The 27,748-nt window shown below is 40.3% G+C and overlaps 1 protein-coding gene across 2 annotated transcripts in view; it reads right to left on the minus strand.

Annotated features, from left to right (window-relative positions):
• Positions 1–27,748, minus strand: part of LOC114667106 (transmembrane protein 87A-like) — a 138,542-nt gene that overhangs the window by 110,021 nt on the left and 773 nt on the right. For both annotated transcript variants that reach the window (XM_051920073.1, XM_051920072.1), the window contains exon 2: positions 6,010–6,073. In XM_051920073.1, the coding sequence (XP_051776033.1) occupies positions 6,010–6,073 (64 nt within the window). The remainder of the gene's footprint in view (positions 1–6,009; positions 6,074–27,748) is intronic.

The following is a 27,748-nucleotide window of genomic DNA, read 5'->3' on the forward strand; positions in this document are numbered from 1 at the left end:
ATCAGTCCACAAGGTATTTTCCCAAAAGTCTTGGCAATCATTGAGATGTTTCTTAGCAAAATTGAGACGAGCCCTAATGTTCTTTTTGCTTAACAGTGGTTTGCGTCTTGGCAATCTGCCATGCAGGCCGTTTTTGCCCAGTCTCTTTCTTATGGTGGAGTCGTGAACACTGACCTTAATTGAGGCAAGTGAGGCCTGCAGTTCTTTAGACGTTGTCCTGGGGTCTTTTGTGACCTCTGGGATGAGTTGTCTCTGCGCTCTTGGAGTAATTTTGGTCGGCCGGCCACTCCTGGGAAGGTTCACCACTGTTCCATGTTTTTGCCATTTGTGGATAATGGCTCTCACTGTGGTTCGCTGGAGTCCCAAAGCTTTAGAAATGGCTTTATAACCTTTACCAGACTGATAGATCTCAATTACTTCTGTTCTCATTTGTTCCTGAATTTCTTTGGATCTTGGCATGATGTCTAGCTTTTGAGGTGCTTTTGGTCTACTTCTCTGTGTCAGGCAGCTCCTATTTAAGTGATTTCTTGATTGAAACAAGTGTGGCAGTAATCAGGCCTGGGGGTGGCTACGGAAATTGAACTCAGGTGTGATACACCACAGTTAGGTTATTTTTTAACAAGGGGGCAATTACTTTTTCACACAGGGCCATGTAGGTTTGGATTTTTTTTCTCCCTAAATAATAAACACCATCATTTAAAAACTGCATTTTGTGTTTACTTGTGTTATATTTGACTAATGGTTAAATGTGTTTGATGATCAGAAACATTTTGTGTGACAAACATGCAAAAGAATAAGAAATCAGGAAGGGGGCAAATAGTTTTTCACACCACTGTATGTGTGTCAGAGATGACTATAGGCAGAAGACTTCATGAACAGAAACACAGTGGCCACACTGCAAGATACAGACCATTAGTTAGCCAAAAAACAGGATGGCCAGATTACAGTTTGAGAAAATGTACTTCAAAGAGTCTGCAAATTCTGAAAAAAGGTCTTGTGGACAGACAAGACAAAGATGAACCTGCATCAGAGTAATGGTAGGAACAAAGTGTGGAGACGAAAAGGTCCAAAAAAAAGATCCAAAGCAGACTACCTCATCTGTTAAACAGGGTGCTGGGGGTATTATAGCTTGGGCATGTATGGCTGCCACAGGTCCTACCACACTTCTCTTCTTTGATCATGGAACTGCTATCGGCAATGACACAAATTCTGAGGTGGATGGAAACATCTGATCTGCTCCAGTAAATGTCTCCAAACTCACTGGGTGGCGCTTCATCCTACAACATGATAATGAGCCAAATGTACTGCTGAGGCAACACAGAAGTTTTTCAAAGCTAAGAAACGGAAAATTCTTGAATGGCAAGCCATTCACTCAATTTTTAGTCCAACTGAGCAGGCCTTCCATATGCTGAAGAGAAAAATTAATGACACAAGCCCCTAAAACAAGCAGCAGCTGAAGATGGCTACATGAGAGGCCTGGCAGAGCATCACCAGACAGATCCTCAGTACCTGCTGATGTCTGTGAATCTCAGACTTCAAGCAGTCATTGCATGCAAGGGATAAGCGAGAAAGTCCTAAATATGACAACAGCTTTAATAGACCTGCCTTCGCTGTGTCCCATACATTACAGTGCCCTGAAATGGGGGGGACCATGTAGAAAAAGTAGTGTATGACCCCACAACAGGGTGCTACCACCTCCATGCTTTTCTGTAGGTACAACGTGTTGTTTGGGTGGTGAGCTGTATTGGCTGTCTGCCAGATATACTGTTTGGCGTTGAGGCCAAATCGTTTGATTTTGGTCTTATCTGACCAGAACATGTTTTTTTGCATTTGGCCTCAGAATGTTTGAGGTGCATTTTGGCAAAGCTCAATCAAGACTTGATGTGGACTTTCTTGAGGAGTGACTTTTACTTGAAACCTTCCTATACAAGCTACATTCGTGGACTATTTCTGACATTGTTGTCACATGCACACAATGATCACTCTGCCACAAAATTCCTGTAATTACTTCACAGTTGCCATAAGCCTCTTGGTAGCCTCTTTGACCAGTGTCCTCCTCGTTCTTCCATCCAGTTCAGAAGGATGGCCTGATCCAAGAAGGGTCCTAGTAGTACCAAACACTTTCCACTTCTTGATTATGGACTTGACTGTGCTCCTATAGATTGGCAAAGCCATTGAATTTTTTTTTGTATCCATCTCCTGACTTGTGCCTGAGATCTTTATCCCTGAGATCTTTTGACAGTGCCTTGCCACTCAAAGTTGACTGTTTGCTTTCAGTAATTCCAAGCACCAGAATGCTCCAGGATTGGCTGAATGAACCAGACTGATTACATCTGATCACAGGTGGAAAGCTTGGTGTGCAATGGGGAAAGTGATTAGTTACATCTGATTGAGTGTAGAAGTATTTTTAGGAGGGGGTGATCCTTTAACCATCTCAGTTTTTCTGCTTTTTTTTCTTATTTTTTCTGAGTTGTTGCTATTTTACCTTTAACTTGGATGTTATACTATGCATTGAGTAAATACACCTGGAAAAACATTTTTTGTGTGTGTGTGTCTTCATCTCGGGTTGCAAAGCAACACAATTTGAATATTTTGAAGGGGGGGGGGGTAATTAGTTAATATACCCACTGTATGTATGTATGTATATAATTATAGATAGATAGATAGATAGATAGATAGATAGATAGATAGATAGATAGATAGATAGATAGATAGATAGATAGATAGATAGATAGATAGATAGATAGATAGATAGATAGATAGATAGAAACTCATTGGCCACTTTATTAAAACCATCTTGCTAGTACCGAGTTGGACCCCCTATTGCCTTCAGAACTGCCATAATTCTTTGTGGCACAGATTTAAAAAGTGCTGGAAACATTTTTCAGGGCTTTTGGTCCAAATTGACATGATAGCATCACACAGTTTCTGCAGATTTGTCAGCAGCACATCCATGATGTGAATCTCCCATTCCAACACATCCCAAAATGCTCTATTAGATTGAGATCTGGTGACAGTGGAGGTCATCTAAGTACAGTGAATTTCCCCTTGGGATTAATAAAGTATCTATCTATCTATCTATCTAAGAAACCAGTTTGAGATGATTTGAGCTTTGTGACATGGTGCATTATCCTGCTGCAAGTAGCCGTCAGAAGATGGGAAGACTGGTTATAAAGGGATGGACACGGTCAGCAACAATACTCAGGCAGGGTGTGGCATTTATAAAATATCCCCACACCATTACACCATTACCAGCCTGAACTGATGATACAAAGCAGGATGGATCCATACTTTCATGTTGCTGATAGCAAATTCTGACCCTACCATTTGAAAGTTGCAGCAGAAATTGAGACTCATCAGACCAGGCAGTGTTTTTCCGAACTTCTATTGTCCAATTTCAGTGATCCCGTGTGAACTGAAGCCTCAGTTGACCGTTCTTACTTAACAGGTGCGGTACCCACTGTGATCTCCTGCTGCTGTAGCCCATCTGTTTCAAGGTTTGACATGTTGTGTGTTCAGAGATGCTCTTCTGCATAGTTTGGTTATAACGAGTGGTTATTTGAGTTACTGTTGTCTTTCATTCAGCTTGAACCAGTCTGGTCATTCTCCAGCTTGAACCAGTCTGGTCATTCTCCACTGACCTCTGACATCAACACGACATTTTCACTCGGAGAGCTGCTGCTCATTGGATATTTTCCCTTTTTCAGACCATTCTCTGTAAACCCTAGAGAGAGTTGTGTGTGAAAATCCTAGTAGATCAACCATGTTCAAATTTACTTAAATCACCTTTCTTCTCTATTCTGGATGCTCAGTGTGAACTTGAGCAGGTTGTCTTGACAATGTTTATATGCCTAAATGCATTAAATTGCTGCCATGTGATTGGCTGATTAGATATTTGCATTAACAAGAAGTCAAACAGATGTACCTAATAAAGTGGCTAGTTAGTGTATATAAAAAACACCCAAGAATAGGGGTGGGCGGTATGACCAGAATTGTATATCACGGTATTTTTCTAAATTATCCCGGTTTCATGGTATTCGACGGTATTTTTTTCCCCATGCATGAGTGGATGTTAACCACATTTTCCACTGGAATTACTGGCTAAGAATAACCTATACAGGTTTGCATTGCCCCATAAAGTGATAGTTTTCAAGGGGGTGGCACTAATGTAGAAGGTATCACATTGCATGACAGATGCAGTCAAAATATAGAACCTTTTTATTGAACAAATTTTGCAAAAACTTAAACTATAATTTTGACAACATATTTTCAACCATACAAAGAGGCATTTAGACTTAGTAAAATATCCAGAAGTGCTTGTCAAAAGTTGTATTGCACTGAATATGTCTTAGAAAAGGAATAAATAGTAAATATTTTTTGTAAACCATCTACACTTTCTGTTAATGTTAACAATCTCTGTCCACTGACACGTTAAAGTGACTTTTTAAACAACTTTATCATCATTAAACTGCATAATATTTAAACTAATAAATAATAACAATAAAATATATAATAGTATTATTACTGATAGTTGCACTATTATGTTCAGTGTAGAGAACTTTATCGCAGGTGTGACGAGGCTCCAAAAAACTGGATGTATGAATGGGTATCACATAGGTTTAACTTAAATATTGTATAAATGTTGGGTTTGTGATCTGGTGGTCGGAGACACGAACACAGAATTCAATGCATGTTCTTCTGAGCGGGCTTTCTGTATTGCACGCGTGCTGTCTCTATCTGACGTACTAAATCCCCAGTTCCTATCCGTCCTTTTTCTTTCTCCACATAACCAATCACCACACGATAAACGTCTTTGTGAAATTAAAACTAGAGTGTTCAGAACTTTAAAAATATCTTCGTTATACATGTTTAATTATGCCATCCATTCAGAGTTGCGCCCATCTCTGAACGAGTCGCCAGCACATCAAAGGATGAATATAAGCAAAACATACACTAGCAGGGTCAATATAGCACAACAAAACCCCACATCCTACATGACTTTGAAAGGAAACTGAAGCGCCGAGTAAACCCACCAGAAAAACATGCAAATGCAAGGCAGGCACGCCGCCGTGCCCCCATATGATTAATGCATGCTTTAATGCATTTCACCATGAAAATTACATTAAGTATTTATTGTAGCATTCTAAATGTTCAGAGAGAAGGAAGATCATGAAGTGAATGTATTCTGTACGGGGTTTGCTGCCGGCGCCTCCTCTTAGTGCAAGAAGAAGTCAGTTTAAGAATCACTTAACACAAAGCATTTAATGTGCTATATAACTTATGACGGGGTTTGAAAACATGTCGTCACACTATTACACAGTACCCAGGTACATTACACTGTATTGAAAACAAATAAAACAAGTACAACTTGGCTTGCAGTATTATCCAGTAGTATAGAAACAGTATTTACACATCTGACCTTTTAAAACTAAAGTATCTCCAGGCTCTCTGTCCATTTTCACCACGCAGCATTCCTTATGCTACCGCCCACTATTTGGTGGTGTAGCAGTGAAAAAGAGCCCTAGTGCAACAAATCTGTGTTTAGCGGTGTAGCAGTGAAAAAGGTCCCCACTTCAACAGTTTCCCGCTGCGCCACGTTCCGAACGTCGTTTAGGCAATTTAAACTGGTGTTGCGGTATAAGAAAAATCCATATCATAAAAAAAATAAAAAACGGTTTTCGGTATGAACCGGTATACCGCCCAGCACTACCCAAGAACCACTATTGTAAGATGCTGACATGTAATCTGTCGTGTCATGGTCTCTGTTGAGTTTAAGTATTCTCTACATTTCCACATAAGGATTCACCTTATTCCCCAATTTTCTCACATGTTACCAAGATATCCAGGACTGTTTGATTTGCAAGTTAGCTGGTGCTAGGCATGTGACTGACTGTATCAATCAAACACTTTAGGCCCCTCAGACCCTCTAGTCAGGCAAAATGAGTTCTGAAAACAGAAAAACACAACAATATACAGAATGAAACAAAACTCACACAGGTCCATACTTACACTTGATATAGATGGTGCTGTTGTGGTAAAGGGTTTTACGGAAGACGCCACTTGTTTCACCAGTCTGAAAAGATAACAAGAATAAATACATACATACATAAATAAATAAATAATGCTGTCTGGTGGGTTCATTTTTAAATTATCATGTAATACTTTTAGCAAATTTAACCATTCTACTTCTGGTTTTCATCGCCTGTTTTAAGTGCTTTCGTGCAAGTGTCAAGTATTTACAGACAAGGCAGCAGGCTAAAACAGTTCACAGCTCCTGAGCTCAAGTACCAGGCTTAATACAAAAAGTCTGTATGTTCCACCTATGTCTGTGAGCATTTTTTTGTAGTTGTTTCTGTTTATCTTTTACTTCTTAAAAATGTGCATGCAGGTCACTGATTGCAAACTGGCAGTTGCAGGAAGATGTGAGTGAGTGGGCCTTGGTGCTGGTTTCTGCTTTATGCGTGATGCTGATGATCGTTGTGTACTAAATAAGCAGGTTGGGAAAATAAATGAATGATGAATGTGGATTTTAATATACAGGAAATATTTCCTATAGTATAGGCATATATCAAGTTTATAAGCATGGAGTATGTTATAAGAAATCCTTGGATTCAAAATAGGCAAGGTTCAGGTGTCATTTTATTTATTTATTTTTTAATATTTATAAGGGTCGACTATGCAAAAATGCAAAGTTTTACCCACTGTAAACCACAAAGAGTGAATCTTCTCTTCTGCTGGTATGATCTCTACAATCAGCACCTTGGGATTTGTGTGCTGCATGGTTCTTTAATGTTGCCTTTTGATTTTTTGTCATTGCACTCTTTGTGCACTGCTCTAAGAGTAAGTATACACACAGATGCTTTGCTTATGTCAGCGATAACAGCACCTGCCTCAACAGTTACATTTGAAGGTGGCATTTAATGGCATGGGCCTGTGTGGGTATGTTTCAGTCTTGACAAGCGTGTGTGGCACAGATCCAGAATCCAAGCATTTTCCATACCATCTATTTAATGGCAATTGTCCTGCCAGAAAAGCAAAAGTAATTCATGCATGATCATGTTTAAAGCAGCAGCAACAGGAATGAGAGTGGTCAGACAATGCAGGACTATACAGGAGCTGTGTATGGTTATGTTGTAATGTGTAATAGACCCTTTACTATTAGCAAATCAATGAAGAAAGGGGGGGATTTTAATTTCCAGTTAATATTTTTCATTTCTCCAGGCAGGAGTCTAGTTATTACTGCAAGTTGCTTAAATCAGACACCCTAAACGGCACTATCTAGCTGCCATTTGTCTTTTTTCTAGTCATTTTTCATCTTAACTCTTTTAGAGCAGATGTTGACTTTTGTCGACAGGAGGGGTTGCGAGCGCATGTCGACAAAAGTCTACATCCAGTGGTAGATGGCAACAATCAGTTGTTAATGGCGACAAAACTCACTGTTACATTACAGGCATTCCCTCTCTGCTTGGAGGAATGTTAGACTCATCGACTCGGCACCTAATCCTTGCGTGGGCGTGAGTTACGAAATGTAAACAAAGGCAAGATGGCATTGACATCTCACGAGGGAGCGAAGCAAATGCAGAAAAGAAAATACTCAGCAGACTTTGTTTTCCGCATTATCGCCGAGTCAGACTCTGATTTTTCAGAATCTGATTTTGTTGAGAGTGATCAGAAGATCGAGCAAGAGAGTGAACAACTGGCATCAGCTGATCAGACACCAGCCGATGCCACCCTAGCTGATCGGCTGCCAGCTGAGCGCATTCGCGCAGCCGATGCATCTATGGCAAGGTTCGTGTGGGAGGAATACCCAGACATTGATCTGTGGGAGCCAAACTGAAGGCTCTGAAGCGTTTGTCATAAGAGAGCAGTTCAATAGACAGCATGGCTGAGGCAGCATGTGCTTGATGCTGTATACCAATAATTCTCTTTCTGATCAGCTGCTGTACAGCTGTGATTCACACCAAGATACAGTGAGATAAATTTTCCGAGTGGTGCAGTGAGAGTAATATGGAAAAAGATGATCCGATGTGTCAACACCTAACGGGAGCAGCTGAAAGAAGAAGAAGAAGAAGGTGCAGTGAGAGTAACAACGCTAAAGCAGTTATGGTATTTGGAATAGTTTGACCATTCTGTGGACCATTATATTGTTACAGGTTAATTACAATCAGATGCATTAAACTAATAAACAATATGGGGTTAATTTCAGTGTATTTATAAAGCCGCATCAGGGAAGCCCCAGAAGCACATAGCTATTAAAAACTGGGTCGGTTTTAAGATGATGTTTACGACGGTCTACTTTAATGATAAAGTAAACTACGAGGTTAACGTGGACATTTCGAGATTAAATCCAAAACATCCACTTTAATCACAAAATACACCTTATCACCATGTCTTTAATTTTTTTCTCTGTGGCTCAAATACGCTGCTGTACATTCAGATACTGTTGTTAATGTGCAAAAAAAAAAAACGGTACAGAATATGGTATGCAAGACTTTTAAAATGTATCGTGTCATTACGATGGGGAATATGCGACGCTTGAATATAAAAGCACCACGAATGCATTTGTATGTCGGATATTGCTTCACCACATCGAACCATTCATCAAACATCGAAGCAGACACATCGATTCCGAAGGATTCGTATAGCGGCTTTCTGTCACATGTACATTCCAACTTTTATCACACTGCGCGGGTACTGCAACTCACGCATGCATCGCGTTAATTTCTGAGGACCTGCTCAGAGGATGCATCAAATGAACACTGGGAACGTGTGACAGCCATGATGCGTGTGCGTACGCGTTCTGAGTGTGAAGTATAAACGAGCCCTTAGGAAATAAAGAGGAATTGGCTGCTTTGAGCGTTATCATACTTTGCAGGAATTTGCTGTGTAACATGTATGTTATATGTATGTGAAATCATATAGTATGCAGGCTCATACAACATGCAAGACAGTAACATTTGTCAAAAATAAATATTTTTGTTGATTTGATGTGTTAAACCATTGCTTTGTGTTCTTTATTTAAAAAAAGTTCATTTTTGGAAAAATATTCAGCCCTGGGAGAAAACAAAAAAAAAAAAAAAATTAGCCCTAAAAGAGGTAAACAAACCTGGGGCCTCATGTATAACGCCGTGCGTAGAATTCACACTATAACATGACATAAGCACAAAAGCGGAAATATGCTTACGCACAAAAAAATCCAGATGCATAAATCTGTGCGAACGCCAACTTCCACGTTCTTCTGCTACATAAATCCCGGTCAGCGTGAAAAGTAACGCACGTGCACACACCTTCTGTCCCACCCCAACTCCTCCCAGAATTACGCCTCTTTGAATATGCAAATCAATATAAATACCCCTTAAACTCAGCCTTCTATGAAAAGGCAATGGCAAAACCCAAGAGGGAAAATAGAAGAATTTCAGCGAATACCAAGTGGAGGCAAGAAAAAATGTACTATTTGTTGGTTTAAACAGTGGTATAAACAAGGAAGTTGATCGAGTGACATAGCGTGTCGGAGAAACTCGAAAGCTCACGTTCACAAAGTCTCACAGTGCCCAAAATAAAAAAGAAGTTGTCACATATCAAAGTCGCCGTGAAAAGGCGAATTGTAGCCCACCGTCCAAGTGTCATATGAAAGCTTATTAGGGTACAGAGAAAAAAAAAGGCACACAGTAGGGGGAAAAAGCAGGAAATTTCCACTTTATTCACGTAGTTTATTTTGTCATTAAAAGTAGATCATCATAAACTTCATCTTAAAACCGTTTAATTTACTAGTTTCTCAATCCCATCATAACTAAAGTAGCATGTTAAATGCTTTGTTTTGTATTTGATCTTTTATGTGCTCTGTATGTGTGAAACACTACGTACTTCTGGGATTTCTCTTCCTCCGACAGCACAAACAATCCATTCAATTTCGTGATATTACAGCTCTCTGAATAATTAAAATACTGATATATATATGTGATATCATTTTCATGATGACAGGAGTTAAAGTGTGTTATTAAACATGGGAACACGGTGGCGCAGTGTTTGTTCATGTCTCACACAAGATGCTTGCTGCACCATGTGCGACCTTTGATGAAATACTTTATTGTAACAGTACTGTCTCTTTCAAACATACTAACCTCCAATTCCTGTCCTTACAAATACCCAATCACCACACAATCAGCTCTGTAACAGACGTTAAGCCATCTGTAAGCTTAGAACGCCGATTCATCAAAACTTTTAAGGAACATCGAAATATCTTCGTAGTACGTGTTTAATTATTCTATCCATCTATCCTTCCAGTGTCGCGTCAGCACCAGCAAGAATACTGCGCGAGGCAGGAACAACCCGTGAAAGGAGTGCCAGCGGCTCACTAGCGCTGCAGCACCGTGTAGTTAAAGTTTTATCTGTATAATATAATAAACATATTTTGCTGCATTTCATCTTAAAAATGATATCGTCGTCATATGTAAATACGCGCTTTATAAAGTGGCTCAGGTTGTGCAATATTATAACTGTATTGCAATTTACAGTAAGGTAATTGTACTTATAAGTACAAACAAGGAGCACTTGATGGACTGATGGGAGTGTGTTTATAGTTCTTGGGATGAAACTGTTTCTGAACTGTGAGGTCAGTACAGGAAAAGCTCTGAAGCGTTTGTCATATGAGAGCAGTTCAGTAGACAGCATGGCTGAGGCAGCATGTGCTTGATGCTGTATACCAATAATTCTCTTTCCAATCAGCTGCTGTACAGCTGTGATTCACACCAAGATACAGTGAGATAAATTTTCCGAGTGGTGCAGTGAGAGTAATATAGAAAAAGATGATCCGATGTGTCAACACTTAACGGGAGCAGCTGAAAGAAGAAGAAGAAGGTGCAGTGAGAGTAACAACGCTAAAGCAGTTATGGTATTTGGAATAGTTTGACCATTCTGTGGACCATTATATTGTTACAGGTTAATTACAATCAGATGCATTAAACTAATAAACAATATGGGGTTAATTTCAGTGTATTTATAAAGCCGCGTCAGGGAAGCCCCAGAAGCACATAGCTATTAAAAACTGGGTCGGTTTTAAGATGATGTTTACGACGGTCTACTTAAATGATAAAGTAAACTACGAGGTTAACGTGGACATTTCGAGATTAAATCCAAAACATCCACTTTAATCACAAAATACAAAAAAAAAAAAAAGACGGTACAGAATATGGTATGCAAGACTATTAAAATGTATCGTGTCATTACGATGGGGAATATGCGACGCTTGAATATAAAAGCACCACGAATGCATTTGTATGTCGGCATTTTGCTTCACCACATCGAACCATTCATCAAACATCGAAGCAGGCACATCGATTCCGAAGGATCCATATAGCGGCTTTCTGTCACATGTACATTCCAACTTTTATCACACTGCGCGGGTACTGCAACTCACGCACGCGTTGCGTTAATTTCTGAGGACCTGCTCAGAGGATGCATCAAATGAACACTGGGAACGTGTGACAGCCATGATGCATGTGCATACGCGTTCTGAGTGTGAAGTATAAACGAGCCCTTAGGAAATACAGAGGACTTCTCACTATTCACATTTAGTACTATGTACTGTACAGCAATCCCTCCTCCATCGCAGGGGTTGCGTTCCAGAAGCACAAAGCTGTTGAAGGCGGCAGCTCACACCCCCTCCGTCAGGAGCAGAGAGAGAGAGAGAGAGAGAGAGAGAGAGAGAGAGAGACAGACAGACAGACAGACAGACAGACAGACAGACAGACAGACAGACAGACAGACAGATAAAAACAAACAATCAAAAATCAATACGTGCCCTTCGTGCTTTTAAGTATGCGAAGCACCATGCAGCATGTCGCTTCACGAAGCAGCTGCACAGAAGGGAGCAATGTGAAGATAATCTTTCAGCATTTTTAGACAAGCGTCCGTATCGTCTAGGTGTGCAAACAGCCCCCCTGCTCAATCCCCCTACGTCAGGATCAGAGAATGTCAGCGCAAGAGAGAGAGAGAAAAGTAAGTTGGGTAGCTTCTCAGCCATCTGCCAATAGCGTCCCTTGTATGAAATCAACTGGGCAAACCAACTGAGGAAGCATGTACCAGAAATTAAAAGACCCATTGTCCGCAGAAATCCACAAACCAGCAAAAAATCCGCAATATATATTTAAATATGCTTACATATAAAATCCGCGATACAGTGAAGCCGTGAAAGGCGAAGCGCGATATAGCGAGGGATCACTGTATTAAGAAAGCCATGTTATGTTACACAAAGCCATGTAATGTCAAGTTAAGGTCCAGAGTGGTTTCATTTTTCTATACAATGCACTAATGCAGCCTCACCTGCAGTAACGTACAATTTTGGTCTCCGTAGCAGTAGTACAAGTCAGAAGTGAGCAGCTAGTTTGATTCTGGGACTACAAGGTATGAGTTATAAGGAGTCAAACCTTTTCAGTTGAAACAAATGGAGGTTAAAATAAGACATGATGTTAATGTTCAGAATTATGCAGGGAATTAGTATGGTAAAAGCCAGCAGTTCCATTAACATGAGGTCTTCAATGCCAATACAGGGGCCCAAGTGGAAGATGATAATGGGTAAATCTCATATTTTTCTTTTAGAGCTTGAATGGCCTGTTCTTGTTGTAATCATTCTTATGTAAAGCACAATTTTTTGTACCTGGATTAAAAAGTTAACATCATCACATTGTCATTTCAAAACATTGATGATGTTCAATACCATCGCATTGGTGGACAGATGTTTGTGGATTACTAATAATTATCTGCTCTACGCCAAATTCTGTGGAAAGCATTTACATGATTGGGGATGGTGCGTGAGTGTCTTAGCAATTTCTGCAATGACGATGTGTATTTACATAGACGATATGCACAGCCAGTCGGTGAAGGATGATATCTTTGACCTTCACTTCAGCCCTAAACGGGATGTGAACGTTTCTAAATAGAATGCCTTTTATTTCCTTAATGTTTCTGTTATGAATAATCCCAGAGGAGAGATGGGCAAAAGTGTAAAAAAACTCTTGCCCCAACAGAAAACTTTAAATATTTTGGTAACACGTAAGCTTGGGTACTGCAAAATGCATTGATTACTTATTTACTATTATGTAACAATACCTTAAAAATTTTTTGGGTCTTCATAACATATAGCACAAGTAAGCCCGCGATTCTCTAGAGAATCGTAAATCCAAGAATGGCAATCAGTTTCTGTTCCATCTGATATTTGGATGGATGACATATCATGGAGGGTGGGTGCGTCTCGGGAAATGTCATTTAATTAAATAAGCATATCTGTACTAAAGTGGTTTCGTTTTGTGGAGACGTGATTCCGTTGCCTTTGCTGACACCGACTGCTGGCAGAGTGGAGCACAGCAAGTTTAGTTTACAGGTTATGGTGTTCGTGTGCCAGCCACTGAGTCTGGGAAGCCGCTGGGTTTGAGTCTGTGACCGTTATGTGATCTATATTACTGGCACAGTGGATTAGAGCAAGTGCAGTGTACAGGTTGTGTTGTTTGGGCGCCACGTATGCGCCTCGGTGGGAAGCCGCTGCGTGATGAAATAGCATGGAGGGTGGGTGCATCCTGGGATAGTTCATTTCAACGCGCTTCTGTTATTATGGCTGTGTCGTCGTATATGCGCTGGTGTGGGCGGTCGCATCCGGGCGGCTGTACAACCTGGCGTGCATGCTTTACCTCAGGTTTAGTTCACAGGTCATAGGCATGGTAAAGTTTCCATTTAATTCAATAACCCCATTTGAACTAAAGCGGTTTCTTTGTGTGGGCGCCTTCGTTCATTGTTTTTATACATGTTGTTTGGGCGCCACCTACTGACTCTGGGAAGCCGCTGCGTTTGACTCTGGGGTGCCGCGCCGCAGTGCGCTTGCACCTCGGTGCGTCTGCTGTGCATAAATTAACTGTGGTTTAGTAATATAGATCAGTAAAGTGTTTCTTCAGCTCTGCAATGTGACCTCATAACAAAGTTTCACTTTGGAGTGCTCTGAGGTAGCCTAATGAAGACACGTTTCTCTGGATATTACATTTTCAGTATAATAGAACAGTATACTTGTCATATTAACAAGTAATTCTACCATCATGTCAGTATGTCACACTGCACAGACATGAATAACACATCTACTGATGCTTTATAAGTGTTATGAAGACCAAAAGAAACCTTTGTTTAGGTCTTGTTACAGAAGAGTAAACAAGTAAAAACTCCAGTACCTAAAGTGTATGAATATTTCAGTTAATTTATCCATCCATCCGTTTTCCAACCCGCTGAATCCGAACACAGGGTCACGGGGGTCTGCTGGAGCCAATCCCAGCCAACACAGGGCACAAGGCAGGAACCAATCCCGGGCAGGGTGCCAACCCACCGCAGTCAGTTAATTTATTGATTTAAAAATAAAATCCAACAGTTCAAAATACAGAAGTAAATTTTTTTTTGAAAAACAAGTCCTAAGAGGAAAAAAGAGAAGCAAACACATAAAAATCAGATTACAAAAGAAAAAAAAAAGCCAAAAAATCCATATACCACAATATATAGTAATAACAAGAGCAAATGTCAAAACCAGAACATCTAAAGGCAATGGTCAAAAAACACAAACCTGAGAAAAAGAAGAAGCACAACTGAATTTGAAGACCACTGCAGTGAGAGTTAATGCCACAAAAATGTGGCTAAGGCAGCAAGTGTCTTAAATAGGCCCATTAAGTAATCCCTGACTGAACATGTGGGACATGGGCAAAAATACCAAATACAGAGAAGAAAAAAAAAAAAAAAAAAGATACTGGGCAAAGCACAAACACAGTGCGAGAGTAAAATACAAAAAAAGACAAAAAAATAAAAAACACTAAGAAAAGAAAATGAAAAAACAAGCACAATCCTAACAGCTTCAATGAACGGATCTTTCCCAACATGTGTGTATACTAAAAGCATGTACTAAGATGTTGAGTTTCGGCATTCCTCAAATATCTGAAGAGCCTCACTAATCCACTTTCTTAGCTGTTATTTTAGGTCAGACTTTAATTTGTATTGGAAAGAAGGAAACCAGAAAGAATGGCAGCTGGCTGCCTGAACTGTGCCTTTGCAATAGTGTGATAATTTGAGCAAGATAGTGAATACTGAACATACATTTTATATTTTCAGAAGCTTCACCATTTTACAGGTGAATCCCATGAATTCCTGTGGAGGCAAACAGCTTCTTTTACTCTTCGTGTCACAGACTGTTGATGCTGAAGGACGTTTTGATCCGTTCAAAGCTGTTTTACAGATCAAGCAATCTGTCTGTACTGTAAAGCTGATATAAAGGAATCACTGAAGAGATCAAATCACTGAAGTGAGTACTCCGTCTTAATGGTTGTGATTAACTGAAACACACTGCTTACTAGGGCAGCACGGTGGCGCAGTGGTAGTGCTGCTGCCTCACAATAAGGAGACCAGGGTTCGCTTCCAGGGTCCTCCCTGCGTGGAGTTTGCATGTTCTACCCACGTCTGCGTGGATTTCCTCCCACAGTCCAAAGACATGCCGGGTGCATTGGTGATCCTAAATTGGTGTGTGGTGTGCCCTGCAGTGGGCTGGTGCCTTGCCCAGGATATGTTCCTGCCTTGCACCCTGTGCTGGCTGGGATTGGCTCCAGCAGACCCCCGTGACCCTGTGTTAGGATATAGCGGGTTGAAAATGACTGACTGACTGACTGACACTGCTTACTAAACTGATTATTTGAATGTAATATACCAGGCGGTGATGAGTAGAATCTAGGTGTGGTTCACCCTTAGTCAACACACGTATTTTAGTGGACAACACAGTAATGGAGGGGAAAAGAAAACAGGCAAAGTGCACTGTGCAGCTTATATCATATGCTGAGCAGTTAAGTGCGTGTGTAGGACATCTCATCATTACAGCTGATAGCATAGGTTACAGGAAACACTGACAAAGTAATCAGAGATGTCAACACCCAAATCGTTCTACTTTTTTTGTAATACATAAGGCAGAATCTCCGATTATCAATGCACACTTTAAAACTTCTCTTTTCCAAAATTATTTAGAGAATAACATCATCAGAAAAAACACACACACAGCCAAGACCCATTTTTAAAAGCTGTTTAACATACTCCTCCCTGCAGTGGAGATCTTCTCTAATGATAGTTCAGTACTTTCATAAATTTACGTAACAGCTTATCTGCATCTTCTTGTTTCCATTCCTTCAGGTTTGCTCATAATTACTTGAAATCATTTTTTTTTTTAAACATTACATTCTCAAACCTGTTAATCCAGCTTATGATTGTAGGTGCACAGGGAAAAGAACTAGCCAACCCTGAATGGGGACAACAGTCCACCTCAGTGCCAAAGCACTCACATGACCAAAGTCACATGCAGGCAGAGCCAATCAGACCCAATTCTGAACACAAAATGAGTACAAGAAACATTTCCTGGATTTTTCATTCACCACAATGTTGCTTTCTTTTTTTTATTTATTATACTCATTATTCTTCACTGTAATAGTCTGCCCAGTTTCCAATTCACAATGCACCACTTATTTGCATTTGTTTTCATTGGTTACTAATAATATAATTCAAATAAGGGAATGCCTACAGGAAAAAACTTGTATTAGATCACTAAAGAAATTATTTCTTTCAGTGTTTTGGCACACAAGATGCGGTCCATTTATCTGCTTCCTAACCAGGTTTTTCCAGGGCACAGAAGCAGAAACCTAACGCCCCTCTTGGAAGCAACAACACAAACCCAGAACCATTCACTTAATGAGTCCATAATTTAACTAAACTAGGGGGCTCCGCCCCCAGCTCGCTTCGCTCGCCAACCCCTGGTGTTGGGAAATGACAAAGAGCGTGATGTATGAATGAGATATAGCATAGTGTGAAGGTGTAGATGATGCATATAGAAAGCAAACAAAGTGTGTGGCACAGTGTAAAGGTTTATTGGAAAATTTCTTTGTACACAACATTAGTAGTAAAGATGGTGTCTTGTGATTTGTTGATGGTCATGGCAAATGCAGGTTTAATGGGGAACTGTTGCCGTTTAAGTGTAAAAGTTAATTCCAGGTCAGAATTTGTAAGGTCAATTGTAGGAATCGGAACAGTATTGTTAGTATGTGATCCTGTAAGAACTGTCGCTTGAATAACATTGTGTGTCATGGTGTTGATGACCAAACGTGTGCCATTGCATAAACCCTGCTTAGTGTTAAGGTTTCTTAATATCATGATTATTGTTCCATTTTTAAGGCTAAGATTGTGTCGTGGTAATCTGGCTGGGTTAATAAGTGTTTAAATATTCTAAGGGGAAATGAAGATGGTCATTGTCGTCACCAGAGTCAACTTTGTCAGAGCTTAGAAAGAGTTGTGTCTCTCCAGGAAGTAATGCAATGACTTGGTTATTTATGTGATCCACATTAATATTTTTTGGACATAATATAGTGCATTGTGTTAAAAGGGGTATTTGGTCTAATGAGATTGCTGTTCCAAATATCTCTGTAACTAAGTCGTCGCAGATGAAGGGTTGAGGAATTGTAATAATATCTGGGTGAAGTCCATCTGTATTGGTGAGTGTACTATCTCCCAGTTGTAATAACCAATTGTTATAATCTGGATCTGGACATCACATGTTTTGTACTAACTGTATCTTTTGAAAGCGATGCCAACTGTCTGCGTATTTTAAGGTGGACTGAACAATAGCTGAGCGCATGGCATGTGGAACAATAGCTAAGCACTAAAAGTACCTTTCCTCCAAAGGGAATATTATTATTCATCAACGTTTGTAGAAGTTTATCAATGGTGTTGAGTAAGTGACTGGATGCCATTGTACATTCATCAATAATTAACAGTTTTGCAAGACGGATGCCACGTGCATTGCTACTGTTCATGTTCATAGTGGATACCGATTTGTAGGATCTAATGCAGTTCATAAAGTTTTTACTTTCAGGTACATCATTAGTTAGAAGCTTCTGTAGATATGCAGGATATGAATGTAAAGGAGGCAGTCTAATTTGACCCTTTTGACAACAACGTGTAAATTCATTACTTGTATTGCCAGTTGTTTCTTCAGGCAAGTTAAGTGAATGACAATGATTGCAAATGTCATTCATTAATCCCAATGAATTTTCCTGAATAGTGGACTCATTACTGAACGCGTTGTCAGATAACTGGCGTTGATGTCCGTGACGTGTATCTTTTGCTTGTGCCGTTTGAGAGGCGCGTCGTTGTATGTCCAGTATTTGGGACGTGTTGTTTTGGAGCTGTAATCGATTTGCCTGTGCTGTGTGAGAAGCCCGTTGTAGTTTACGGCGTGCATTGTTTGTATTGAGCCTTGCCCGTTTTTGTATGTCGGTCAGTTGAGCTTTCTTTTTTTGGAGCCTTGCCTGGTTGTTTTTCGGCATTTCAGATGCGCGTTGTAGACGTGTGCGTTTATTTATTTTGTCCCTTCGCTGCCGTTTCTGTATGTCTGAGACGGGAGGTGTTTCGTTTTGAACCCGTGCCTGTTTCGATGCAGCACTTTGAGACGCGCGCTGCATGCGTCTACGTTCATTGTGTCTATCCATCTGGGTTCGTTTCTGTAACTGTGTTAGTTGAGCTTTGCGTTTTTGGAGCCGAGACATTTTTTCTTCCGGAGTTTCAGAAGCGCATTGTAGGCGCCGACGTGTATTGTTTTTTTTTCATGCGGGTTCGTGTGTTTGGTCCCGTTCCCCGAGCCGTATCGTTTTGTACCCGTGATCGTGAATTCATGACTTGTTTGTTCTTCAGCGTTAGAAATATGGATATGTAATAAGGAGGATCACACTCACTGTTAATATGGAGCCTTTTCTGCGGTTGAACAGTTAATAGTGCCTCATTGTAATGAGATCCACCTATGCTGCATAGTGTGAATGTGTTGAGATGACGTATGTTTAATACGGATGGTTCGTTCAGAAATGGGGCTTTGTGTGTCATTTATTTATGTTAGTGTGGTCGTGGGTCTGAATCGTCCTTTTTGTGTACGTTTCGTGTGCTCTGTCCGTAGTCTGTCCCGTTTCGTGTCCAATGGGCTTTGTGTGGCGCTCGCGTCTTCTTTTTGTTTGTGTGCTAGGGGCTTGTTGCCTGACTTTTTATTTCTGTTAGTGGCGGGGGTGTTTGTGTGTCGTGGGTCTGAATCGTCTTTTTTGTGTGCTATGTGGTGCTTGCGTGTGACTCCTTTGTTTTTGGTGTTCTAGGGGCGCGTCGCCTCATTTCTTATTTCAGTTACTGGAGGGGGGCTTTGTGTGTCGTGGGTCTCAATCCTCTTCTTTGTGTGTGTCTCGTTTCGTGTGCAATGGGCTTCGTGCGGCGCTGTGTGCGGCGCCGCCGTCTGACTCCTTTTTTCTGTGTGCTATGGGTGTGGCGCCTCATTTCTTATTTTACGTTGCATTCCATCCGGTTCCCATTGCTTGGAGGGGGGGTGGGATTTGTGGGGCGCCTGCGCAGTACGTCTTTTGCGTCCACGGCCCATGGCCGGATGTCCCTGCGTCCATCCGGTTTACCATTCTCGGTTAGTAATGTGGATCTGTTTTCTTTGAGTGTGCTAGCTGTTTTTAGTAATTACACAGCACTGCATTTGTAAATATTTAACTCACAACTGGAGGCATTCCTTTTTGGAATCAGTTATGCGTCTTTTTAATACATTTTAATTTGTTTAAAAGAAAAAATGAAATAAAACAAAACCCAATTCTATATGACTTTATACATTTTTATAAATGTAAAATTTTACTGACATAAATTACTGTATATACTCGCGGATAAGTTCTCCCATGGATAAGTCTGGGCTTGATTTTACCGTATAATTTATGGTATTTTATAATGTGAGTCGTACAAGTTGAATGCGAAAAACTCACGCTATTGGTCCAAGAGATTATGATATGCTAACGCCCACCTGAGAGAGTAACCACGGAGCACACTACCTTTTTTTTTCTATGTATTGTGCCTACGTGACCACACGGTAATACCCGAACTATTCCGAAGCCATGTTTGCACTGTTTTGTGTTTTTTGTATCCACACCCTCATACACCTTTATCATAAGAGCATCCCTTATCTACGAAGGAGCGTTCGATCAGAAGGAAATATGAAGTTGGTTTTAAATTAAAAGTCATTGACGTGGCAAAAGAAATTGGTAATTACGCTGCTGCGACAAAATTTGATGCGTCTGAGAAACTGATGCAAGATTGGAGGAGGCAAGAAGATGTAAAAAAAAAAAATTAAGTGTTGCATTTTTGAACGAGCGTGTAAGTCAGGGTCTGATTTTATGATCGATTTTTCTGGTTTCAAGACCCAACTTATATGCAAGTATATACGGTACATAAAATTTTAAACATTTATGTAAAGAATACCTGTCTGTTTGTTCCCTATACAATCTTGCATCATTTGACTCATCTGGACCATACTTTGAATAGTTACTCAATAGGACAATACAAACAAAACATTGATTTTGGAACCCAAAATGGTGACCCTGGGGGTCTCAATAGATTTTTTTCTGACTGTTACATTTTGTACAATAGTTCCACCTGCTGACTCTGTGGAGCTATTACAATCCTACACCCTTAGATTGAGCTTGACCAAACGTTCCATAGTTGCTCTGTAAAGCCAAATTTATTAAAGACTACTCTGGATCCCAAAGGTTTGACCCTGAGTTTCTCAGCTTAACAATACTTACTCAAGCAAAGCTGTGTGCTGCTTCTGTCTACTGTAATGTAAAATGGAATGTCGTGTACTTTTGCAGGGGGTGTTGGGTGAGCTTTGATTGAGAGTGGAAGTGCAGCACAACACAAGGCTCACTAATCTTCAAAGGTGATGTAACTCATGATAATTGCAGCAGAATGAATTCTTAAGCCTACATAAACATTCTGTCTATCAATGTACAGAGAAATCTATCCAAACTAATCAAGAGGAACTTCAGGAAGCAGTAAGACAATGATCCCAAACACAAGAACAACTCAACAAAGAACTTTTATGGGTGTGGTGGAACATTTCAAACTGGCGAAGTCAATCACCAAGGGTCTCGTTTAAAAAAGTTTACGTGGATTCAAATGTCAAAATATGTGTGAAAAATAGTCGCTATCACCTGGCACATGTAAGGATGTGATTGGTATAGCAGGCAGGCAGGCAGGCAGGCAGGCAGGCAGGCAGGCAGGCAGGCAGGCAGGCAGGCAGATAGATAGATAGATAGATAGGCAGATAGATAGATAGATAGATAGATAGATAGATAGATAGATAGATAGATAGATACTTTATTAATCCCAAGGGGAAATTCACATACTCCAGCAGCAGCATACTAATAAAAAACAATATTAAACAGTGATAAAAATGCAGGTATACAGACAGACAATAACTTTGAATACTGTTAACGTTTACCCCCCCCCCCAACCCACTGGTGGAACTGAAGAATCACAGTGTGGGGGAGGAACGATCTCCTTAGTCTGTCAGTGGAGCAGGAAAGTGACAGCAGTCTGTCGCTGAAGCTGCTCCTCTGTCTGGAGATGACATTGTTTAGCGGATGCAGTGGATTCTCCATTATTGACAGGAGCCTGCTCAGCGCCCGTCGCTCTGCCACAGATGTCAAACTGTCCAGCCCCGTGCCTACAATAGAGCCTGCATTCTTTACCAGTTTGTGCAGTCGTGAGGCGTCCTTCTTCTTTATGCTGCCTCCCCAGCACACCACCGCATAGAAGAGGGCGCTTGCCACAACCGTCTGATAGAACATCTGTAGCATCTAATAGCAGATGTTGAAGGACGCCAGCCTTCTAAGGAAGTATAGTCGACTCTGTCCTTTCTTACACAGAGCATCAGTATTGGCAGTCCAGTCCGGACTATATGAAACACGGAGAGTTCAGTCAGTTATTTTACCAACAAGCCTGCTATCACAAACAGCACCAGCACATCAGTCAAAGCTACTTTCCCTTAAAATAAATTAATCACTGGTTGACCCAAGCCATGGAGACATGACATTGGCCAGTCACATTCTGGATGACTTGTGCTTTTTTTGAATGTAACTGCTAAACAAAAGCAGCTTCATTCTTGCTAGGTGCCCTTATTGCAATAGAAGCTTAGTAAATTGCTCTGATTATGTTAGGAAAACCCAGTACTGCTGCAAATTGAATTTTCCTGTTGTTAAAATCGTATTATGTTTTATTTGTGCACCCACAACATATGAAAACTGAATGTAGCGCCTTGCCGGTTGGTTAATGGCTTTCAGCACAGCAGGCATGACGGAGTGGAGCATGGCTGAGATATTCCTGACCTGTCGGCCAGTTCTGTGAGAAGAGATAACAGGTTGTCGACATAAAATGACGAATAACAAAAAAAAGGTTATTCAGTGCAAATACGTAGTATTGCGTTTTTTGGGAGGGGTGACTGAACATATCAACACCAATCCATGAAATGCAGCACACAGCCATATAATAGGAGAGTGGATCTTCATTGAAAATAAAACATTTCATAAAATAAAAAAAGAGTTCACCACAAGTACTGACAAGCTCAGTTTACAATGACATTAATGAATAACTGGCACATTCTAAAAACAAATTCTGCACAACTCCTCATAAAAAGGTGGTTGTTTTCCACAATTTGAAGTAATATAAAACATATAAAAATATAAAACATCATTTTCTCACTAAGTTACAGAAGGTGGACTGTGATTTTTCCAAATAAGCAGAATAAATCTTTCTGCAAATCATGTGGCATAGGATATTAATAGAGATTTACTATTCCTATTAAGATATAAATAAAAGGCTACAACATGTCCATTACTAGACCGACACACCAGTGGGAATGGGACTACAACCAAAGGATGCTGGTATTTTTAAATACATACGAGTCATTACTTTGCTAAAGAATAAACATGACTTTCTTCATAACCGCAAACCTTTAGCTATGAGAACTCTATTTATAATCTTCTCATCCTGCAGCCTTCTTAAGTCTTAAGCCAGCTGCTCCTATCTGTAGCCTAGTAGCTCCTTCACAGTCATTATGATAGAATTCAGCCAACGTCCATTTCCAATGCCAGTCCTGCTGGGCCAGAAGGTGACTCCGGTTTATGCTTTTGAGGAATCTAAAAGCTTGATAAGCCACTGGCTTGTATGTTTAGAGATTTTATTTTCTGGATTTCAACACTGCTAAACAATCATTTCTCTTCCAAAATTAGAATATTACTCTTGGAAAGCCATCCAAAGTAAAACAATGTGCTTCCCAATTCCAAACCAATGGCATAGTTTTTTACTCCCTTATTCCTTTTATTTCTCTCTAACCTTCATTGCACTTTCAAAGTCTAGTTGTTACTTTTTGTTGGTTTGGTACTTTAACACTTCCTTCCTCCTTCCCTTCTATACTTAACTTCAGGAAATTAGAGTGAAGAAACGAGCAGAAATACAGTTACACATTTAATGACGTATTACTGATAAAAATGCCAAAAAATATTAAGGAAACAGAATACAATGTGAGTATTGGCAAACCATTCCCTTACAGCATAAGCAGCAGTGCATCTTGCATCCACATAAGCGGCTCTCGGCTTATCTTCAGCCTAGTTTGCTTTGCTACCACATGGCCTTTGAATGGAGTACTGAAATAGGCCGCTTGCCTATCTCAATATGACTGCCAAGATAGAGTTGTATTCATCGTGGTCTTCTCTTCATGACCAAATGGTGATAGAGAGACAGGTAAAGGCAGGGTGACCAGCTTTATACCATTCTTACCACAAAACACAAACCAATGAGTGTCATAGTACAGAATTATAACCAGTCACAAACCACCATAGTTTCGACCAGCAGAATTTATTTTCCAGTCACTTCTTGAGCAGTTGCCAATGACAGTGCTCAGATACACCTCATCCCCCAGCTGCTTTGCTTAAGCAAGCTGCCAAACTGGTCTGATGCTCCATGCCAGTTACCATAAATTCCACATCCTGTGTCAGCCCTAAAGACTGGGAGGTTGTGGGCTTTGTCTTGTTTGCAAATAAAGATATACAAATAGACAAACAAAATATTTATCAACTTATATGCTAGATATCACTCCATCACATGGCTCTACATTTATCTCTCCCCATGAATATATACTGATTTGTTCTGCATCGAGAAACATTTTGAATAAGTATGGCTTTATATTTGGCAAAAGTAATGTCTGAGTAATTAATGTCATTGTCATGAAAATTTGATTTCCATACGTGACCAACCTGCAACACATCTCCACTCTACGGAGTAATTTTCAACAACTATTACTAGTGAAATGTGGGGAATTTCTATGGGGTACACCATTTTAAAGTAGTTTACAAGAATTAGGTGACAATGTACACATTTCTAAAAACAGGAATGGATATGTTCATTGGATTTCGTAAGCTGTTAGCAAACCTTGTGGTTTGTAGCCATAAGCTATCCTGCCAAAGCATTCGCTGGGCCAAACTGAAGAGGACAGTCCATTTAAACAGCATATCTTTAAACAATAGGTGGGAGTTGAAACTTGGGGATGTTTTTGAACATACAGCGAAGACTGTATCTCATCATATCCCCTAATTGGTCTACTATCTTCTACCATATACTTCCTTAGAAGGCTGGCGTCCTTCAACATCTGCAATAAGATGCTGCAGATGTTTTATTAGACAGTTGTGGCGAGCGCCCTCTTCTACGTGGTGGTGTGCTGGGGAGGTAGCATTAAGAAGAAGGACGCCTCACGCCTGGACAAACTGGTGAGGAAGGCAGGCTCTATTGTTGGCATGGAGCTGGACAGTTTGACATCTGTGGCAGAGCAACGGGCGCTCAGTAGGCTCCTATCAATTATGGAAAATCCACTGCTTCCACTAAACAGTGTCATCTCCAGACAGAAGAGCAGCTTCAGCGACAGACTGCTGTCACTGTCCTGCTCCACTGACAGACTGAGGAGATCATTCCTCCCCCAAACTATGCGACTCTTCAATTCCACTCGGGGGGTAAACGTTAACATTAGACAAAGTTAATGTCTGTTTTTACCTGCATTTTTATTACTCTTTAATTTAATATTGTTTTTTTTTGTATCAGTTTGCTGCTGCTGGAGTATGTGAATTTCCCCTTGGGATTAATAAAGTATCTATCTATCTATCTATCTATCCATCTCTGTCTCCCCCCTTCACCACCTAACTGCTAATGTGTTGGCACAAAATCGTCCGGGTGGATCCTGCACATTGCTGGTGGTTCAAGTGTCTCACCACTCACTATATAAACTGCTTGAGTAGTGAGAAGAGTGTAAATGTAAAGAATTATTATTATTAATGTTAGACCAATGGCTAGAGATGTTCCGATTAGGTTTTTTTAAGGCTGATACTGATCACCAGTTTCATGTTACTTGATTGGTCAATTCCAATTTTTTTTTCCTTTATCCCTTTAATAAACTTTTCTACACTAATCTCCTGTAAAACCAGAAAAACAGAAGCATTATGTGCTATATTAAAATTATATTTTTATAATTAAACTATAGACCACTGGTGTTAACTGTTAATTTTTAAACAAAATTAAATTCTGTAGGCTTATTGTTCAGTGACCATAATATACTGAAATAAATAACATTTCCTTAAAATACATACTTAAACTAATAAAATATGTACAAGAATAATTAACCACATTTATTTATACATCTGGCATAAAAGAAAATTAAATGCTTCTCATAATTACAAGCTGTTATATTGTTTAGTTTCTTATGTCATGTACAAATCTGAAATAAGGCTTAATTAAAAACAGCAGTTTTCACCATTCTCCCAACAAAAAAATGTTTATATATACAGTGCATCCAGAAAGTATTCACAGCGCATCACTTTTTCCACATTTTGTTATGTTACAGCCTTATTCCAAAATGGATTAAATTCATTTTTTTCCTCAGAATTCTACACACAACACCCCAAAATGACAACGTGAAAAAAGTTTACTTGAAATTTTTGCAAATTTATTAAAAATAAAAAAATTGAGAAAGCACATGTACATAAGTATTCACAGCCTTTGCCGTGAAGCTTGAAATTGAGCTCAGGTGCATCCTGTTTCCCCTGATCATCCTTGAGATGTTTCTGCAGCTTAATTGGAGTCCACCTGTGGTAAATTCAGTTGACTGGACATGATTTGGAAAGGCACACACCTGTCTATATAAGGTCCCACAGTTGACAGTTCATGTCGGAGCACAAACCAAGAATGAAGTCAAAGGAACTGTCTGTAGGCCTCCGAGACAGGATTGTCTCGAGGCACAAATCTGGGGAAGGTTACAGAAAGATTTCTGCTGCTTTGAAGGTCCCAATGAGCACAGTGGCCTCCATCATCTGTAAGTGGAAGAAGTTCAAAACCACCAGGACTCTTCCTAGAGCTGGCCGGCCATCTAAACTGAGCAATTGGGGGAGAAGGGCCTTAGTCAGGGAGGTGACCAAGAACCCGATGGTCACTCTGTCAGAGCTCCAGAGGTCCTCTGTGGAGAGAGGAGAACCTTCCAGAAGGACAACCATCTCTGCAGCAATCCACCAATCAGGCCTGTATGGTAGAGTGGCCAGATGGAAGCCGCTCCTTAGTAAAAGGCACACGGCAGCCCGCCTGGAGTTTGCCAAAAAGCACCTGAAGGACTCTCAGACCATGAGAAAGAAAATTCTCTGGTCTGATGAGACAAAGATTGAACTCTTTGGTGTGAATGCCAGGCGTCACGTTTGGAGGAAACCTGGCACCATCCCTACAGTGAAGCATGGTGGTGGCAGCATCATGCTCTGGGGATGTTTTTCAGTGGCAGGAACTGGGAGACTAGTCAGGATAAAGGGAAAGATGACTGCAGCAATGTACAGAGACATCCTGGATGAAAACCTGCTCCACAGTGCTCTTGACCTCAGACTGGGGCGACGGTTCATCTTTCAGCAGGACAACGACCCTAAGCACACAGCCAAGATATCAAAGGACCCTAAGCACACAGCCAAGATATCAAAGGAGTGGCTTCAGGACAACTCTGTGAATGTCCTTGAGTGGCCCAGCCAGAGCCCAGACTTGAATCCGATTGAACATCTCTGGAGAGATCTTAAAATGGCTGTGCACCGACGCCTCCCATCCAACCTGATGAAGCTTGAGAGGTGCTGCAAAGAGGAATGGGAGAAACTGGCCAAGGATAGGTGTGCCAAGCTTGTGGCATCATATTCAACAAGACTTGAGGCTGTAATTGCTGCCAAAGGTGCATCGACAAAGTATTGAGCAAAGGCTGTGAATACTTATGTACATGTGATTTCTCAGTTTTATTTATTTTTAATAAATTTGCAAAAACCTCAAGTAAACTTTTTTCACATTGTCATTATGGGGTGATGTGTGCAAAATTCGGAGGAAAAAATGAATTTAACCCATTTTGGAATAAGGCTGTAACATAACAAAAGGTGGAAAAAGTGATGTGCTGTGAATACTTCTGGATGCACTGTATATATATCGTTAGAACTATATCGTTTTAGAATATATATATATATATATATATATATATATATATATATATATATATATACAGTATAATACACAAACAATATAATAATAACAGAGGTAAATAAAGATTGTTTAAAAAGGACTACAAAAGTTAATTACACTGGGTACCAAGGCCAAACCAGTGAGAATCAGTGGCCTGAGCTAATTTGTCGACAGACATGCAGACTCGGGCCGAGGGCACCTGAGGGAGGAGTCGCACCTGGAGGCTCAGATAACTGCTGTTCCGCCAGACCCCGAGATTACCGAATAAACGACAAGCGGATTCCTTTGACATAAACTTCCGAGTAATCAGCGGTCT

The sequence above is a fragment of the Erpetoichthys calabaricus genome, chromosome 16, assembly GCF_900747795.2.
Source record: "Erpetoichthys calabaricus chromosome 16, fErpCal1.3, whole genome shotgun sequence".
NCBI lineage: Eukaryota > Metazoa > Chordata > Cladistia > Polypteriformes > Polypteridae > Erpetoichthys > Erpetoichthys calabaricus.